The 20153-nt window shown below is 40.1% G+C and overlaps 1 protein-coding gene across 1 annotated transcript in view; it reads right to left on the bottom strand.

Moving 5' to 3' along the window:
- RASGRP1 (RAS guanyl releasing protein 1) overlaps positions 1-20153 on the bottom strand; it is a 61680-nt gene that overhangs the window by 21060 nt on the left and 20467 nt on the right. Inside the window, exons 3-7 of the mRNA XM_063118466.1 lie at positions 16767-16872; positions 10750-10812; positions 8207-8338; positions 4816-4969; positions 1090-1263 (exon numbers count right to left, since the gene is read on the bottom strand). Of these exons, the coding sequence (XP_062974536.1) occupies positions 1090-1263; positions 4816-4969; positions 8207-8338; positions 10750-10812; positions 16767-16872 (629 nt within the window). The remainder of the gene's footprint in view (positions 1-1089; positions 1264-4815; positions 4970-8206; positions 8339-10749; positions 10813-16766; positions 16873-20153) is intronic.

Below are 20153 nucleotides of genomic sequence, written 5' to 3'. Positions count from 1 at the left end.
CGGCCCCTTTTTCATTCTCAGCTCCTCAGCTCAGCTCCTCTGCCCGGGGGCCGCTGCTCAGCCCGGGCACCCAGACCAGCAGGATCCAGATTAGCGCAGCCTCTTTAAATGGGTAGCACCTGCCGCAGGCTTGCCGAGAGAGGGAGCGAAAAGAGAGCGAACGCCTCAGTTTGCAGCTGGCGTGGCGGGGCACACCAAGCAAGGTATGTCTCTTTATTAGCATTTTGGTGCTTTTGAAACATTTCAATTCACTGTTAAAAGGACTCTTCTTAAATAGTATTAATACATGTGTGGATTGAGGAGGGTCTTGTTGGCAGCACGGCTCCAGACAACTCGGGCTGATGGAGCGCCTCTCCCAGCATGACACTACCCAAATATACTACACTCATCATCTAAGGCCCTCCTCAGAGTGCCTCTTCCTAGCAGAGTTTGCAAAAAATGGGGTGTGTTTGTTTTTTTAAAAAAAGAAGTTAGGATACTGCTGTGATTGACCTGCTTTTTAAGCACATGCGTTCTCTTGCAGCAGTATTTTGGCCCTGCCGGGCGCTCCTTGGTGTGGGGCTTGCTGCCGCCGTTAACCCCTCCCCCTCCCTCCCTGACCTCATTGGACTCCCAGGGAGCACTGGGCATGAGTTTGTGGAACCAAGGGGGCAGTTACCTGAAAAAGTTTGGGAACCACTGCCCTATGACATCCATTTTGTGACAATGGCCACAACACCCTCAACATTCCAGATGTGTCCACTGACCCAAAAAGGTTGAGGATTTCAATGAGACAGGTGGATGATAGTGCAGTCTTGAAAAGTAGCTAAAAATGCATTAAATAAAATAAACAATTTTATTCAATGTCAGTACCCATAGTTCTTTATTCTCAGCTCCCACCTCAACACCACCAGGTAAGCCTATCAAGGGTAAGGGGATGGCTGCTGGCTGGAGCACTGCCAGGGGGGCCAAAGGTGGTAGGTTCTGGCAGCAACACTAGGGAGGCTTGCCAGTGATGGGGGGTGGAGGTGAGAATTGAATGAAACGCCTGTTATTAAGTGAATAAAGGAAGAATGAGCCAAACTCGAAACAATTTATAACTGAGCTAACCTGGGCCACATGAATGAATTTGATGAATACTTCCGCTCGAAGCTGTGGTGTTGGTCTATTGAGTACCATTAATTGTACCCACTGGGAAATACCATTACAAAGAGCAATCGAGCGTTCCATTGTTGGATTGTCCTTCACACAGCCGTTCATGATGTAGTTCTGATAATCTGAAAACTTCCAACAAGGGAAGGGGGCAGAGAAAAATTAACATTAATTCTCCTTTTACTGGTATACTCCTTGCACCCCCATTCTTTTGCCCTAAGAGAATTGCATTTTTCTTTAAATTGAAACAGCTCCTCTTCACTGATGGAAATTTAAACATAGGAATCAAAATATAATCTGAAGCAAGTCAGTTTTAGACTAGAAGAAGCTTGGAAAATGAATCATAGAATCTCTTTTAACATGTGTCAGTGCTATAAAGGGCATGTCTAGACCTGGGGATATCCCAGGGATTGCCCTGGGATCATCCCTGTGCATCCTCATGACACACAGGGGATCCCAGGGGCAAGAAGGCAGGATCCTTTCCTTGCCCCGGGATATCGCCCTATCCTTTAATTGTGTTTTTGCCCATGGTCTTGGGATGATCCAGAGACCACAGGAGGTGTGGCCGGGCATCCCGTTTTCGTCCCAGCTCTCCACGAGTAACCGTGAGGAACTGGGCACAGGCCATGGAGCTCCTCAAGAGCTTCGTGCCCATCAGGGCTGGGTGGGGGGAGCAGGAGAAGTTGGGTTTTTTTTAAAGATACTCACTTTTGCGCAGGAGCGCTCCTGCGCTCTTCTTCAATTAAAATAACAAAAATAAACAGCGGGCGCAACATCCTCTTCCTCCCAGGATGTTGCAAGCCATGTGTAGACTGAGGGGGAGGATCTTGTGATCATCATATCGCAAGATCATCCCCCTCCACCCCCCTGGTGTAGACATGCCCAAAGTCTTTTAACACCATATGATGGCTCCATAAAACAGTTCTATGTAACATTTACAGTGCCTTACCATGTAGTGGTCCGGCATCATTTTGAGAATCTCCCTGCCAGATCTTGGTAATGAGTGGAAACTCTCCATAGGAGCAACCCACATGCCAGGCAGCTCTATACATTATGTGCAAGCAATACATGGATACCCATCTATAACATGGGTATTTCAAGCCTCTATTTAAAGTTATCAAATCAGATGTAAGATACCTTGCCTCGTGTAAAAGTAATCCATGCACTGGCTTTTATGGCATTTGACATTTTTCTTATGCAAAAAGATAAGGTACAGAACATGGGGATTATGTAGGGTACTACTAGTAATGTGTTCTAGTGAATTTTGAGTAGCTCAAACTGTACTAAAATACATAACTCATAAAAATGGAATGCTTCATTTCATGCATTAATGAGATTAAACTAAATAATCTCTGTGTTTGGGTTTTTAGATTGTTGGTAGTTTTATTATTATGTTCCTCATGGATTTAATTTTTGTGAACCGCCCAGAGAGCTTCGGCTATTGGGCGGTATGAAAATGTAATAAATAAAATAATAAAATAAAAATAAATAAATAATTTTATTACCAATATCTACACAAAAACTGATTTGTGTTCAGTGCTATCAGAAGCTTAGATTTTTATAAGGCATTATCCTTCTTGTAACCCAAAATTATTAATGACAACAAATGAAGCATTATATAACCATAAGTGTGCGTGTGTGTATGATGAATATGTTTGCTGCTTATAGGTAGCAACCTGAGCACAAAGATGTGACTTGAGATTCCAAAGCTGTTAGATTTTAACTTAGCACATGAGAAAAGTCATGACCTAGAGCTTAAAATAAAGAGAACTCATGCATGACTAAGTGAGAACTTTTACAGTTTGTTCCCTGAACTGCTAAACTTACATCTGAGTATCTACAACTGTTATTCCAGAGGCAAGAGTATGTTGGCTGTTTTGCCCAGGGACTCACTCCACAACTTTGAAGTAATATGGGGCATGTCTAGACCTGCCAATATCCCGGGGATCGCCCCAGGATCATCCCTGTGCATCCACGAGGAGCCGGGAACTAGGCATGGGGCACGAAGCTCTTCAGGAGCTCCGTGCCCATCGGGTGCAGGAGGGGGGAGAGCAGGATCTTTTTTTAAAATAAAAAGCTCACTTTTTTCGTAGGAGTGCTCCCGCATTCATTTCCGATTAAAAAACAAACAAAATGGCAGCCGCGACATCCTCTTCTTCCCGGGATGTCGCGCGCCACATGTAGACTGAGGGGGAGGGTCTCGTGAACATCATATCGTGAGATCATCCCCCTTCACCCCCCTAGTCTAGCCATGCCCATGGATAGGCATTTTCAAGCAAAAGAGTGAAGATGATGAAGAACCTCCTGAGTGGCAAATAGGCTTGAAAAAACCCTCCTTGCCAATGGGAGCAGGGCATGAAGGGGAAGCTTTGTGGGCCATACATTCCTCACCTCTGCACTAAAGGCAAGCGCTTCCACTCATGTAAGATGGGGACCTGGTTCCTCCTAGCAATTGCATCCTCGCCTGCAACTCCTGAAAAGTTGATGGGGGAATGAGGGACCCTCCAGAATAGTAAGGGAAATGGAGGAGAGGCTTGAAAGGAATGGGGCTTGCAACAGGAATGGGATTAGCAATAATAGGGTACACCATCTTGTGCAAGCAGAAGCACTTTACCCTAGTGCAAAGCCAACGTTAGATACAACCCATTCACAATATATTTCCTTTAGTACCTTTCTACCTAGTGGGAACAAAACTTGTTTAAAGCTTCTGAGGTTATACTTCATTTAACAACAAGTGACACTTGCCACCTTGTTCGAAACAAAATATTTAGAATTCGAAAACCTGTTAGTTAAAAGGAAGCTTTTTCTTTTCATAACGTGCAAGGTGTGGGTTTAGGTACAACTTGCCTTTCAAAAGAAACATGCTTAAAGGTGCAATCCTTTGCGATTGATGGTCGATGGATGGAGAGCTACAGTGTTGGAGCCCTCTGTCCATCCAAAGCCTTGCTGGCAAGAGCTCTGCAGGGTGGGTGGAACATCAGAAGCTTTTACAGCCTCCTCTTTTGCCATTTTTGTTTGATGGGCCTCTGAGCCCATCTAGCTGCTGCCGCAGCATCCTATGGAGTTCCACACACTGTCCAGGTTCAGACAATCACAGGGCTCAAAGAAGCCATTGGGGCTTCTCCCCCCGCCAGCCCTGTGCATGGGTATGAAGCTACTGCTGCCATGCACCATACTGGATTCGAATGACAGGCAGAGGCACAAGCTGTGGTGGAGGGAGAAGCCACAATGGCTTCTTTTACCTGCTCAATTGTCTGAACACCCCCATTACCTGGAGCCATAGGATTACTCTGTATTTCATGCTATATTCCAATTTATTTTTATTTCAGTAAAATGTTTTTATGTTTCTACTCCATTTTGATGTTTGATGGAGTACATGAAATAAAGACAAGTATGTAATCACATATTACTGCTCACTATTAATGCTTATCAATTTGTATCCATTATAATATCTTTCCTTGCTGCCAGAAATAAAAGAATTTGGTGGAAAACTTTATGGACCATCTTATTAAAGCTCCTATTTTCTTTTTGCACTGACTCATCAAGGTCACAAGGAAGCTCCCAGAGGTCTCTCATTACAGCACATGGCTGCCATCAAACTACTTTAAAACTGAACCATCTATATACACACCCTATTCAAAGAAACCGTTTGGGTAGTTAACTTATAAAAAGCCATCAGCTCACTGATATTCGTCGGAAGGACTTGAATTCAAGGTAGGTAAGGTGATCTGACAACTCCTCCGGTTCCAAATGATCGAAGAGCAGTGAAACTTTTCGTTTCTTACTGCTGTTGGATTTTATCCGCTGTGTGATCTTTCTGGACCAATCTCGAGCGTTTCTTGAGAAAGAGAGAGAGAGAGAGAGAGAGAGAGAGAGAGAGAGAGAAGTATTTTATCACCTGCAGCAGAAGGTACTTATATATTCCTTCAGATAGAAATCAAGCAACTGATAGTAACTAAAGGAAGAAATTAGTATTTGTGATCTCAATAGCTCTCTTCTGGTGGTACAAATGTTTAAGTGTAGAGGGTAGATGGGAACACATGCTTCGACTCTGCCCACTCCACCCTGACTATCCCATGTTGACAGGGAAGCTCTGAAGTGAAAATGCAACCATATTTGGCTGAATGCAGTTACAGAGCTCCATGTAATCAGGAACCTGTCTGTCTTCCATGTTTAGAATTGTGTAACGCCAGAAGAGGACTGATGAGAACACAAATTCCTATGGGCAGTAGTTTGAAATGATTCTATCATAATACTGTTATATCTGCAACAAAGCTCAATATCATATGCTAATTTTACATATATTTGACTACTGAGGTAACTACTAATTTTACTATCCTTCTGTCTAATAGGGCATCACTGCATAACTAATTAGTAAAGTATAATATTACTGGTAAAAAAAATTCTTCCAAGGAGAAAACTGCTAGAAGTGAAGCCTAGTAAAAAGTAATCCTTTCCCAGATCAATACTTAACCAGTTAAAGCAACACGTAGTAAATCAAGCAAAATGAGAGGAGTTAGAATAATCAGCTATGTTACCATTGAAGCATACTATTGTCACTCTCTGATTTTATTTCCATGGAGGTTTGCTTGCTCCTGTGCTTAGTTGATTGATGTATTAGTTTTACCTTGTTTTTTATTACTATTTTGGTTGTAAACGAGGGATGATTTATAAATATGGGAGATGTTATTTTTACATAAGTTAACTTCTCCTGCAGTGAAAAAGTACAGGGACTTTTTGGGGTTTGGGGAAGTTAACAGACAGGAAAGACTTAATAAGCCCCTTCACATGCATACCCAAGTCTTCCACTGTAGATTGCAGCCTTCACAGCTGCATTTTATAAAAGAAAGAAAAAACATTTTGAGAAATTACAAACGAGTCTGACAGTGCAATCCTACACGTCTACTCATAAGTAAGTTCCTCTGAGTTCAATGGGGCTTACCCACAGGTAAGTGGGTATAGGACTGAAGCCTCAGCATCACATGTTATTTGGCCCTCAGTTGATATATACCAGGCATGGGCAGACTTTGGACTTGTTTGATCTATTTTGTATTTTTACTAGAAATGCGAGATCCACTAAAAAGCGCTTAGTGCAAAAGATGCAGGCTTGGAACTAAAGAACTCTGAGCCCAGCAACTTGGTTTGAGTACCAGAACTGAATGGAACTCATTGTCCTTCTGCACAGAAATTTTCTCAGTTGCCCCAAGCGCTCCTCATTTCAGCAGCTTAATAGCAGATTGGGGAACCATTTGTTGCTCCTATTGTTAAACAACTAGATGTCAGAAATACTTGCAGATCTACTGCAAATCACTCAGAGGTCAACCAGTAGATCCAGATCTACTTGCTGTCCACCTCTGATGTATACCACCATAGGATAGTCACATATATATTCATACTCATTCAAGTTTCCCCATGTTCACATTTATGTAGCCCAAACTGCACCACCCATGCACAAGAGGGAGGTACAGGCAGACTCGGGGTAACTCTAAGATGTGCAGAAGCCTAAATTTTTTTTAGAAGAATACAAATCCTAAATGGTCACAATCAAGAAAACACCCAAAGCAGCCCCATAACAACTCAATGGCATGGATAGAACGGGGGGGAGGGGGAATCCTATGGCCCTTAGACAGAGTCTGGAAGGCCATAGGATACTTCAGATTCCTGGATCCAAGAACAACCCATGAAAAGAACCCAGGGTTGTGGTTGGGTTGTGAACTGTGGGTTGTTCTTGGTTTATAAAACATGGATTGTAAGCACAGGTGTATTCGGATACCACGATGACCCACGGTTCAATGACAATCTACACTCAACCCTTCAGTGTGGGTTATCGTATTGTGTGAATCCAGTCTACAGGCCAATCATAGGTTAAACAATCCATAGTTAATCTAACTACTAATTGTAGGTTAATTGTGGATTGTTTCACCCACAATTAACTTACAGTGTTCAGGCATCACGTAGTAACCCCTAACCAGCCCAAACAGAGGTCAATATTCAAAATGGCTGTAGCGTGTGCCCGGTATTCACCATGGTAAATCCTGGATTAATTAATTAACCCACAATGTGTTGCCATTAAGTGAGAACCAGGTCATCGTAAAATGTCCCCAGGATGGAAATGAGAGCTGCTCAATAGAGAAATCAAAACTTTTCATGTAGCTGGGATTGGGCATAAATGAGTCCATCCCTCCTCCTACAAAAGAACAAAAAACAAAATGGAAGGGGAAACTTAGAGAGCCTGGAAACCTGAACAGAAGCACTCCGTACTGTAATAATTTGTTCTAAGACCCCACTTAACTCTTCTATTCCTGTTATCCCAGAAATCTATTCTGCAATTCCTGAATCCGCAATTCTTGTATGTTCTCAAACAGAAAGCAATGTGATTACTCCATTTTAAAAAGCATTGTTGTGATAACAAGTTTATAAATAATTTGTTTAAAAGATCAGGTTCAAAATAGAAGCTTTCAAATCGTATTAAACAACAATTAGTCTATCATTTTTATTTTTTCAGGTGTGGGTTGGGAGGAGTTGCCCTGTTGGGTTTAAAATTTACAAGCTAAAAATCTGTTTTTGTTTTCAGTGAAATCAGGTAATAAAATCTTGACTTTACCTGTTTATATTATATTGTATATTAGTATATTCTGTTTCTACATGGATTTCTCACAATGGCCTCCCACCCAAGAGACTGATCAGTAGCAGTTGTTCCCAAACCAATTACTGGGTCCTGGCCACTTCTGCTGTCCAATTATAGATGACCCCAACCCCAAAAGAGATGGCATGGCCATAAACACTGCCATGCCACAACATGGAGAAGAAATTTCACACAAAAAGAAGCCAACCCAAGCAACCCACTGGCCACACGGAGCTCTGCCCATGCCTTTGGGATCCATGTAGTCATTGTGCTACAGACTGCTGAGACACAATTCTGAGAACTTGAACAGAAGTCCTTCACTGTCCCTCTTTCATGAAAGAAGGAAATATTCATAACTATGGATTATTTATTACACTTTATTCTTCAGGAAGGTTAAAAGCAATGTTTGTGCATGTGTTTCTCCCAATATATTAAGACCTTGACACTCACATTTGAGATGTGTCAATTAGGCGACAGTGTAACTCCTCACCATTAGCTTTCACCAATTCCTGAAATTCCTCCATTGTGTTTGTAAGGCTGGTATCTGTTTTGAACATGACCCAGAATTCTCTTACCCAATACCTGTTGGCAACAAAAGAAAGGATTTTCGATTCTGTTTATAACTGTACACTATAAGTACCTATAAACTGCAGTTCTTAATCCATCTCTAGAAACATGACTTCCAGATTTTTCTCACAATCTCAACATCATTTTTGAAGTATCATCTACTACATAGTGCAAAATGTAAAATAGTGAGTAAAAATGGTGTTACACTGGCTACCTTCCAAGTTTGCTATTTCATTTTTGCTAAGACCTCTCACCTGAGTGTGACACTGACCCGATTTGCACAATCACCACAGCAAACTGTGCCATGGTTTGTTGTCTCCATTTAGATATTTTTTTACATACTCTGTGTGAAAAATGGCTATGATGTAGCTCTTGTTTTCACTGAAGACTAAAGCAAAGTATTTATTCATCTTCTCTTCAGTTCTGTGTGTGTTTGTATTAATTTGTTACCTAGCTGCTTTACTAGCTGTTTTCCTACTCCTGTTATATTTAAATATTTTTAAAAGTAAATTTCATACCTTTAGCAATTTACTTTTCAATTCCTTTGTCACTCACAGCTTGCTAGAAGCTGTGTTCCCCACCTGCACCCCCACCCCTAAGATTTCTACTTCATTTTAAGTAATCCTCTCATTTTTTGGGGGGGGGAAATCTTTTTGAAATTAAATATTCATTGTATTGGATTTTCTGGGGAATTCTTCACCCACATATGTTTAATTTGAAAGAGTTGTGGTCACTGTTTCTAAGTAATTTGACAACACTTGCATCTTGCACCAAACTCTAAGGGCTGCTTAAGACTAAATTATGAGTCACCTCTCTTTATGTTGGTTCCATGACTTACAACATAATCCTATGCATGCAGGTTAAGTCTCACTGTGTTCAGTGGGGCTTACTCCAAGATAAAGATGCACAAATTGCAGCCTTAGTAATCTGATAGGGGTGGGCAGAAAGTAGATGTCCAGATGTTTTGGACTTCAACTTCCAGAACCACCTGCCAGCATGATTAATGGGCAGGAATACTGTGAGTTGAAGTCCAAAACATCTGGAGCTGTACTACTTTCTGCCCACCCCTGTTATAAGACATAATTGGTTGGATCTAGGCTAATTTAGGGCTAATGTAGGGAAGGTTACAACAGCTGGGATTGTTTAGCTTGGAAAAAAGGAGGCTAAGGGGAAAGACGATAGAGGTCAGCCTGAGACCATGGAAAAACTGGAGCTAAAGGGGAGGGCGAGATCCCGAGGCAAAGGAGGGATCATCCCTCCCTGGTCCCGGGATCCCCTGTGCATCATGTGGATGCACAGAGATGATCCCAGGGATCACCTCGGGGTTTCTCCCCATCTAGCTATGGACTCAGTGTTGTGGAGGGCAGTGCACAGTCTTCATAGAACTTCAAAGACTTGGAAAATAGTAAAAAGTTCCTGAATGGCAGGGAACTGGCATTTGTTTTTGCTTGTTTAATTTCTAAATGTAGGACCAAACCAGATGCAACTCTACAGACACAATGAGCAATGGTGTGAATACTTTTAAAGTGAGTAGCACCTGCCGTGGCAAGGAGTTCCTGATTACAACCATGACATGTCCTCACTGCAGTCCTGAACCAGAACAGGATCCTCATGGCTGTATTACACAGTTGCCTATACTACTGCATCAATACTGTCATGTATGGTTTAGAACACCCTTTCACAATTTAGTACATAAAGCTTATCAAAGACGTAATGAATGGTACAGCTATGAACCACTCAGCTTCTAAAGTGGTAACACCCAGCTCAATGGTTTGGATCTAAAGGTGCCCTACATGAGCAAGGAAAGGCATTTCTGCAAGAGGAGTATTCCTTGATATTCACCAATACCCTCTTCTGAATTTAGTCCCCAAATACGACATCCAATGCTCTTCCTGAGGGTTTTCCAACCCTCTGGAGTTGACCTGTGTGTGATTCAGGGAGCTATAGGGAGCAGGGTCAGGTGAAAAATGGCATTACGTGAGTGGAGCTACCCAGAGCAAGACCTCAAATATCTATTTGAGCTAGGTTCATATGAGAGTACATGGCCCGTCCTTGTCCCAGCCCACTTGGTCGCTGTCTTTCTCATATAACCACAATTTCCACACTAGTCATAATCACAATTGTGGGTAAAGAGCTTCATTTGTCAGCTACAGCTTTTTGAGCAATGCGTAAAATACAGTTTTCCTGCAATGGAGGTTCTACATAAAAATGTTCTAGATGAAGACCCATGTCTGTATCTGACATAACAGAGAAACAGCAACTATATAATAAATGTCTATTTATTGTCCTAAAACCATCACTTGGCAGGACTCCAAATGTTATTGTTCCTCCTTGATTTATAACATTTGATAAATAGCAATAAACAATTTTTCTTCATATGCTGCTTTTAAGAAGCCACTTCTAAAAAGAAGGAAACGTGTTCTTACCTTACAAGGTAACATATCTTATGGCAAAGCAGAGAATAATTATTTTCCAAAGCATCCAGATATGTAGGCAGCTGCTAAGGAAAGTGTGTCAAAAGGCAAGAGGAAATAAGCTCATTAAATCCTATCTGAAAAACCTAATATTACAAATAAAGCCACTTAAATGGGAAGAGAGTATTGTGCTTATCAATTTTTATTACATAAAAATGAAAACAGTTTTTTTTTAAAGGACAGGGTTGACAACACCTTAGCCAAAAGAAAAATGGATAATAGGTAAAAATTATGAGTGCCATTTTTGGTGGAAAAACAGGATATAAATTAATCAAATAATTAAATAAACATTTACCTCCAATTAAAATTGTCCCATACTTATATTTGCAGCATTTGATTTTGATGGCTATATATTCATTTGGTCAAAGTCAGGATTAGTTGCCCTTCTACTAAACCGCCCCCAGTATATCTACATAAACCCTATGAGAAAAATGAAGCTGTTAGTCATAGCACTCCAAAATCCACTTCGTTTTAAAAAAAAATACAATGTGCCCAATAAAAAGGAAAGAAGACTACTAGAGTAGAGTATTTCAGGAATGTTTTTATGTCTTTTATGATTCTTTAAAAAGACATTTTATGCAAGATGATCAAATTACAGTTTTGAATGAAATAAGGTATATAATCCAGCATATGCTTAACTGCTCTCCCATTGAAATCAATGGGACATCCCTCTCTGGGGTGTATTAATAAGAATTTATTTTCTGTCTAAAAGATACTTTGAAAACTAAGACTAAGGCAGGATCTACACTACTGCTTTATAACAATTTATAACAATATTGACAACTGTTCAGGTCCAGGGCACATTCCATATACTGTTTTCAAAGTGTTATATCCTGCTTGGTATAGATGTGCCCCAAGGGTGCTTCTAGGCGAGACTTTTATCCTGCTATTATCCTGCCACATTCATGGAATTTCAGACCTTCAGTTTGTAACCCTCCCGTGTTTCTATTTGTTCCTCCTTTTTTCTAACTTTTTTCTTACTGTGAAAAATCATTAAGTGCTAGAACCATTTCATTTGGAAACACCCTGAAGGTCAAACGATGGGAAATGTAGCCATTTTACCTTCAACCAGAATGACCTTGAGGGAGTAGAAATTGATACTAAATGAGACCCCGTCCCCACAAAAAAAAAATCAAAGAAATAATTGCTTTGGATGGTTGGAAATTAAACCAACCCTTAGTTTGCACCTCAAAAAAATACAAAAAAGTTTATTTGGATCATCTCACATTAGGATATGTTAAAACACCTTGTGAAAGAAACTAGAGAAATATGCTGAATAGAAATCATAGCTGAAGAGGACATTAATACTACTGAAGTAAAATTAAAGTCTTCTCGGACATTAGGGTGCATGGGATGTAATTTGGAAGACAAACCCTAGGTATTAAATATAGACAGTATTCTCTAGGATTTATGGCTGGATTAACTTTTACAATTTTGATTTAACTGATGGGTAGTGATATGCAAGAGGTGCCAAGAAAGAAATTCAGACTAATGAATATATTCTTGTATAACTACATAAATTATATAACTAATTGTATAACTGTATACATTGTATAATTGTATACATTGTATAATCGTATAACTGCATAAATTTAGATTCCCTTCATGACCTCGGATTTTGTGGCTCTGTCTATAACTGGTTTGCCTCCTATCTAGCGGGTCGCTCTTTCAGCGTGTTGGCTAATGGCAGCTCGTCTTCCTCCTTTCCCGTTTCAGTAGGGGTTCCGCAAGGCTCGGTGCTTGGCCCATTGTTGTTTTCTTTATACATGTTGCCCTTGGGTAATCTTATTCAATCTCATGGCCTCCAATATCATCTGTATGCCGATGACACACAATTATATCTTTCTTCTACGGATCTTTCTCCTGATGTTCATGATCGTATCTCAGCATGTCTTTCAGATATCTCAGCTTGGTTGCTTCATCGTCGTTTGAAACTTAACATGGCAAAGACTGAATTGCTTGTTTTTCCTCCTAAACCTTCTCCTCATCTCCCATTCTCTCTTACTGTCAATAATGTTACGCTTACTCCAGTCAAGGAAGCTCGTAGTCTTGGCTTTATATTTGATTCCTCGCTCTCCTTTATTCCTCATATTGAGACAGTAGCTAAATCCTGTCGTTTTTTCCTGTATAATATTGCCAGGATTCGACCATTTTTGTCTGTCTCTTCTGCCAAGACTCTTGTTCATGCATTGGTTATTTCTCGGTTGGACTACTGCAACCTTCTTCTCACTGGCCTTCCTTCTTCTCACATCAGTCCATTGGTTTCTGTTCACCACTCTGCTGCTAAGATCATCTTCTTGGCTCGCCGCTCTGACCATGTTACTCCACTTCTGAAATCTCTTCATTGGCTTCCAATTCACTTCAGAATCCAATATAAACTTTTCCTGTTGACCTACAAAGCTTTTCACTGTCTAGCTCCTTCCTATCTCTCCTCTCTCATCTCACACTATTGCCCCGCTCATGCTCTTCGCTCCTCTGATGCCATGTTTCTCACCTGCCCAAGGGTCTCTACTTCCCTTGCTCGTCTTCGTCCATTTTCTTCCGCTGCCCCTTATGCCTGGAACGCTCTTCCAGAACATTTGAGAACTACAAGTTCAATCGCAGCTTTTAAAGCTCAGCTAAAAACCTTTCTTTTTCCTAGAGCTTTTAAAACTTGATTTTGCTCTGACTTTATACTGTTAGTTTTACCCTACCCTGTGCCTGTTTGGTGCATTCTCTTCCCCTCCTTTTGTTTTATTATGATTTTATTAGAATGTAAGCCTATGTGGCAGGGTCTTGCTATTTACTGTTTTACTCTGTACAGCACCATGTACATTGATGGTGCTATATAAATAAATAATAATAATGATAATAATGATAATAAATGCGTTCAATACTTTGGAATACTGCTTAGACTAGAGAATGATCTTCCAATATCAGTGCTCCTCAACTGCTTAACATTATCATTTAAGATCCCCTGAAATCCTAATTTTGCTTTACAAAAACCTCATCAGCTTGAATATTTTGAGGCAGTAGCTTTATTTGAATCAGGAAGTAAAAACAAATTGTATCAAAATATTTCATGATATTGCAGAAGGGAATCAAAAACAGACTGAAAATATGAATGACTTGCATCTGTATTTGGAGATTTCTGGACAGAATTATCCATCCATACCCCTACATGTGGTGAGATCAGGAGCTGGCCTCAAGCTCACACATGTTTTCCTGACTCTTACGAATGCTTGAGGAATTTGATCTTTGCAAAGTCCAACATGCTCTGCACCTCCTGTGCTAATGTGTAGGTTTGAACTTAGTTATCCACCAGCTTCTGTACTTCCCAATTGTTACAATGCAGTTCTCCGTTCCCAAAAACGTGAGTTTAATAATGCCAATTTTGAGAGAAATCAATCTATTTTAAAATAAATAAATAAATAAATTCAAATATACATTTAAATATTAATTTTCATGTGGATTAATTTTTTTAAAATTGCAGATTAATGCAGAAATGGGCCAGAATGGACTATGTGTGACCACATGTGAAAATGCCACAGACCAGAAATAGAATGATTCTTCAATCCCTACCCACACCTTTCACCATGCATGGAAGAACATTTGCAAGTGAAAAGATCCTGTTTTCAATTGTGAGATCTCTCAGTACTGCCAGACATTATCTTCTACACGTGTTGGACAGGGGTTGAGGGGTGGGGTGGAAGAAGCATGCTAGCCAGAGGGCCATCCACTACCTAATTACACATCAAGGAAAGGAAGTAACATCTGAGCAGGTCCATATTTCAATATAAAATTAATTAAATTATATGGATTGGTCTGATTTGGAAAGTAGAACAGAAAAAGACAAATTGGTTGTAAAATTAAGACAATACCCATCAAATGAATGATCAGAAAGTTACTATTAAATAAAGCTACTGGAGAAAAAGGAACAAAGATTACCAGCAAATTTCGTGGAAACAATTAATTCAAAAAGAATTGAAAGTAATAGCAAGTGGTTTTGGCAAACTTTGCAAAGGGAACAGGAGCCTTTCATTCTGAAGTAGAAAAAGCCTCCTTAGTAAAGTTATTTAAGAATACATTTGTAAAAAGTACTACAAATTGTGTCCTATCAAGAAAATTAATTTCAACTGACTTCTTACTTTAGTTGGTGACCTGGTTTGTATGTCACACTAAGCCGTGGTGGGTTGTTATTGTGGGTGGTTGCAAGATGCCTTAGCGTGACATCCAAACCCAGAGCAATTTTTCTGTCATGGTTTCCTTTCCCACAAACAAACCACTAAAGCATAAGCCATTGGGTTTAGGGTGGTTTGTAACCTCACCAGGTTTGGATGGCACAACAACCTGTGTCCAGTGGAGATAATTAGACCAATTAGGCAGCTCGTGACCAGCACACACAGGGAGTGGAAATAAGCCACTATGGCTTATTTTCTCTCCATGATCATGCAAACCCAATCATAGTAGGGTTGTTTAGAGTAGCTTGTTCTCAGGGTGGCTTGTTGTGACATCCAAACCCAGCAGGGGGATTTTATTGTGGGCTGTCAGAAACCACAGGTCTGGCAAAATCTCCTGCCACTCTCTGCGATCTCGCTCATGCCACCACCGTTCCCTACCCCAATCCTTCTCAGTGCCCTCTGCCTCAGGATGGATTTTTTAATTTCTTTTTTCATAGAAATCTTGAGCAAAGGACACCAGAGAATGTCCTGAACATGTTCACAATTATTTGTTTTTTTGTTCATGGCAAGTGCACAGAAGCAAATGTTTGCTGTTAGGAATTTTATGTAATTCCCCCTCCATTTTACTACTCTCCCTTGAAATTTGCATATTTTTAGCAATCCATCTCAGTTGTCTGCCTTTAAATTTGCATCTATGTTTAAATTTGTGTATGATTACTCACTCAGTCCCTGCTCTGTCTTGAAATTTGTGTATGTTTAGCAATCCTGCTCATGGCTCCCTCATGTACATTGGACAGCTAGCAATGGAGGCCAATAGAGGGAAGCAATAAGCATGTGGGGTAGGGGCTGGCAGCTGCAGGAGAGAAGGAGCTTTAGGGGTGGGTGTTATTACTTCAGCAGAGCATGGAGCAGCCTTAAAAAAAAAGTTCACTAGCAAGGGAAGCACAGAAGTGGAGGATGAAACTCACAAGGACAAGGACAAAAGGAGGATATTGGTATGCTTGGCCAAATGGTGGACAGAGACTTGCAGTCTTGCAGTTTCATGACCTTGTGCAGTTATGCAAGACACACACACCCTTTTTTAAAAAAATTGTGAATGCATTTCTGGGTTCATAAGGGCTCAAAATTTATTTCCTTTTTGTGATTTGGTGCAGGAAGCAGGGCCGTTTCCCTTGGGAACCCCCAAAGTGGAGGACGAAATGTACATTGACAAGAAGGGGACATGGCTATATTGGGATCAAAAGCAGAGAAGTAGTCTTGCAGCCCTGTGCTGCCCAAGACCCTTAAAATAAAATTAAAAATTAAAAGTTTACAAACGTTTTCCTGTATTCATACGGGCTCAGAAACTTAAATCCCTTTGGCAATCTGATGCAGGATGAAGGGAGGGATTGAAGTTTCCCTCATGAGCTAGAACCTATGTGTGTGATGCACAGAGACCATGAGGAAGAATGAGGATTTCTGCCAGGAGGACTGAGAGGAACTAAGGGAGAAACAAGCCATGGCAAGCTGCCAAGCAGGTAATCCCGTCAGAAGTAACAGACAAACCACCCACCCACTGCACTTTATTCTCAGGATGGCTTAGTGTGACATGCAAAGTTGCCCACTGAATTTGAGATCAAAATCATATATTAGAATTAAGACCATGAAAATTCCAAGGACCAATTTCTTTCATCAGAAGTATTTAAAGAATTTACTATTGCGTAGTACCCATTCCGAAAAAGATTTGACCAACTTTGGCAAAAATCCTGTGGTTATCATAGCTTCTGTATTAGTAACTAATGCATTTACTGCCAATATTTAAAAGGATATAAATCTATTAGTTTTCGCAGCATCTCAGTGGAGGAGATGATAAGTCGGTGCATCGTCAATGTTACCTTCAGCAGCTGGTAGTTTTTACATAGCTTTCCTTCTGAATCTGAAAATATTAAGCAACTTAGTGTTATTAGGAACATTACAAAAATCTCTTGACACACTTTGTGCTAGATGTCCCAGCTCCTGGTTTAATCTGCTCACCAACTTTTTGGTAACAGGATGGCTTACTATGGAAGCCATAAAATCAGACCAAAGGCCTATCTTGTACAGAATAATGTTTGTATAGCAGCCAGCCAAATGCTTATGGGAAGCCCAAAAGCAGAACACAAACACAAATACAGCACTCTCCCACAAGGCACGTAAGCAGGTTCTTACATCAAACATAAGATAAAGCTACTGACAGAAGGCAACAGTCAGCAAAAATTAGATAATTTGACAATTTTATTCAACAGCTGAATTGAACTTGGTTCCACAAAGAGTTATTTGGAATTATATTGATCATTATTTAAATTAAACTGCTTCTTGGGCTAAGCTGAAAGTAAATCCAAGAGTAGGACTGAATTAATAATTAAACCAATGTGACAAATGGCACCTTTTAACGTTTTTTGCATTAGTAAAAGCACCTGTAAAACCTAGCACTCAGTTTGCTGCAGGGTGCACTGGTGCGGTACTTATACTGAAAACAGGACTTGCATTGCAAGTGTTGATAACCACCTACAGCTTTGTGGCTTGTGGCCAAAGATTACAGTTTCATACAAAACTTAAGATAGACAGACAGTCAGGAATAAAAATGAAAATCGCTTGCAAGTATAGCACTGAATATAAATTTCATGGAAGCAAATTAAACACATTCTCTAACAGGTGTTTTTTAAAATGTTGTTACATAGGGATACAGCTAAGACAACCAAAACAAAATTATATACTATAGAAGCAATACTTAGGGCCAGAACAGACACAGATGAGGCTTTTATTGTGCAATAGCCCTGCCTCAGTCAAAGAATTTTACAGGAAGTTCAAATGATACATCTTCCATTTGTGACCCTCCTGTGTTTCCCTACCACTTTTTCCGTCTTTTTCCTTTCCACAGCAAATGTGTTAAGGGGAGAATGAAGGAATAGCTACATTGTCTTTCAATTGGATATTCTAGGATCAATCCTTCTGGAAGCACCCATAAAGTAGGAAATCTGTATTTTGATCTCCCTTTTTTTTATATCATGAAGCAGTCTCTCAGTATAAAAAATCCAGCATTCTGTTTACACAGTGATCAACCAGCAGCTTGTGGGAAACGCACAAGTAGGACATGAGTGTAATAGCACTATCCTAATCATGTTCCCTAGTAACCGGTAGACAAAAACATACTGCCTAGAGGTTGCCTATAGCTATCAGGACCAATAGCCATTGATAGCCTTATCCTCCCAAGGTTCAAATCTCCATTCACCCATGAAGTTCACTGTATCTTTCACTGTATGACCTATCTCACAGTGTTGTGCTAATAAATTGGGGAAGAAACATGTAAACTACCTTGAACTCCTTGAAGGAAAGGCAGGATAGACATCTAACACACAAACCCTCCCATCACACCATTTGTCCCCAATTAGAAGGGGGTGAAATAGGAAAACAGGAAGGATGATACACTTCCCCCCCTCCGCACTACTGCTCTGACCTAAATCAAAGACCCCAGCCTCAAAAGATCAGCTCCGTTTACAAAATCACTACCCCGTTATGTTGAAAGCACTGTGAAGCTGTAGTCGGAGGTGTAAAACATCATAAACACTTGACTTATCTTCTTGGATAAGTCACCAAGGTCTCCTTTCCTGTTAAGCACTCTGTCCATCTTTTTAAAAAACGTAATTTTCATGTATATAGCCAATCCTTCTCTATTGTATGTAATGTTATATTTTATATGTTTAAGAAGTGAATACGTCTTGTTTTTTAAACACCCCAGAAGTTGCTTGATGGTTTGTTTTTAAAAGTAAGACAATCCAAGCATGGATTTCCTGCTCATGTCTATTTTGGTCTCTTTCCCTCCCTTTATTGTTTCCCCGCTGTCTATTTTAGATAGAAAGTTTCTTGGGAGTAGGGGCCTCTCCATGTTGCCTATGTGTATCTGTAAGACACTGTGTATATGAAGACATAGTATAAATAATAATATTGAAACACTAAGCAAGACTTAAACAAACTAGAAGTATTTGAATCAATCATGTTCTTAGGAGGAAACAGTTGTAAATACACACATGTATTTATTTTAAACATTTATCCTTCCAACACACACACACATACACATATTAACTTATAGTGGATCACAACATCAGTTAAAACAGTTATAGGATAGCATAAAACCAATTTAACTACATTTTAAAAATAACTATAAACTTTAAAGCCTAAACAGTATCAAAGACAGTAACCATGGCATGTTTTTCTTTCATCTATCCAAAGTCCTTCCAAAACAGATGAACTTTACAAGTGTAGGTAAAAACCAGGAACAGGGAACACTACTGAACCTCTTGGGAAAGGCTATTCCATAGAGTTGAGACAACCTGACACTTATTCTTGACCACTGAACTGATTGGAAGGGAAGTTACTTGGAACACTGTTCTCAAATCATAAAAAGTGAGTGGGCTCTTATAGGTAGAGTGGTTTAATTAAAGGGTTTCAAATGTTTTGTTTTGTAGTGATACTTAATTGTACACCATCATCAAATTCTAAATAGGGTTTTTAAATAAATCCATAAATATAAAGATCAAATTCTTTATAGGGTTAGAATCATAGAATAGTTGAGTTGGAAGGGGTCTATAAGGCCATCGAGTCCAACCCCCAGCTGGGGTGGCGATCATGGATCCAGGAAAACTAGCAGCCATCTCCCTCCCTTTCGAAATGTCGGTAAGTGTAAATGAGGCCTGTGTCTTTTGAATGTACTGTCTGCAGTGAGCTAGGGAGGCAAGTCTCTGTAAAATGTTCTACAGGTTGTTTGGGTATGAACTACAAAAAATTATCTTCCTTCAGTTAGCTTTTTTTTTTAAAAAAAAAATTCCAGTTTCCACTTTGATGTCATTTGCACTAGGTAAAAATCAGTGGAACACAGCTTTACTTTGAGGCAACATTACTGAGCACTTAGCACTTCAAATACTGCAAACACTTAAAGGAGGAAACCCTCCTGCAGCCAGCAGTAGAAGGCCAGCAGCAGAACACAACCAGAAGACCTGTGAGACGGAGCTCCAGGAAGCAGAAAGAAGAATTTGGAGGAATTACTCAGGAGAAGCACAACCTGATCCCTATTCCCTTGTCCCCATGTAAGAAAAGAAATGAAGCACATCTATCATTCTGCTTGATTCCAGGGCAAGGAGGAGCTATAGGGGAGAATTCAGATGCAGTCCATGCATGCAA

Source organism: Elgaria multicarinata, chromosome 2 (genome assembly GCF_023053635.1).
Source record: "Elgaria multicarinata webbii isolate HBS135686 ecotype San Diego chromosome 2, rElgMul1.1.pri, whole genome shotgun sequence".
Classification (NCBI taxonomy): Eukaryota; Metazoa; Chordata; class Lepidosauria; order Squamata; family Anguidae; genus Elgaria; species Elgaria multicarinata.
Note: the sequence above shows the minus strand (reverse complement) of the source record. Positions and strands in the feature narration are given on the sequence as shown.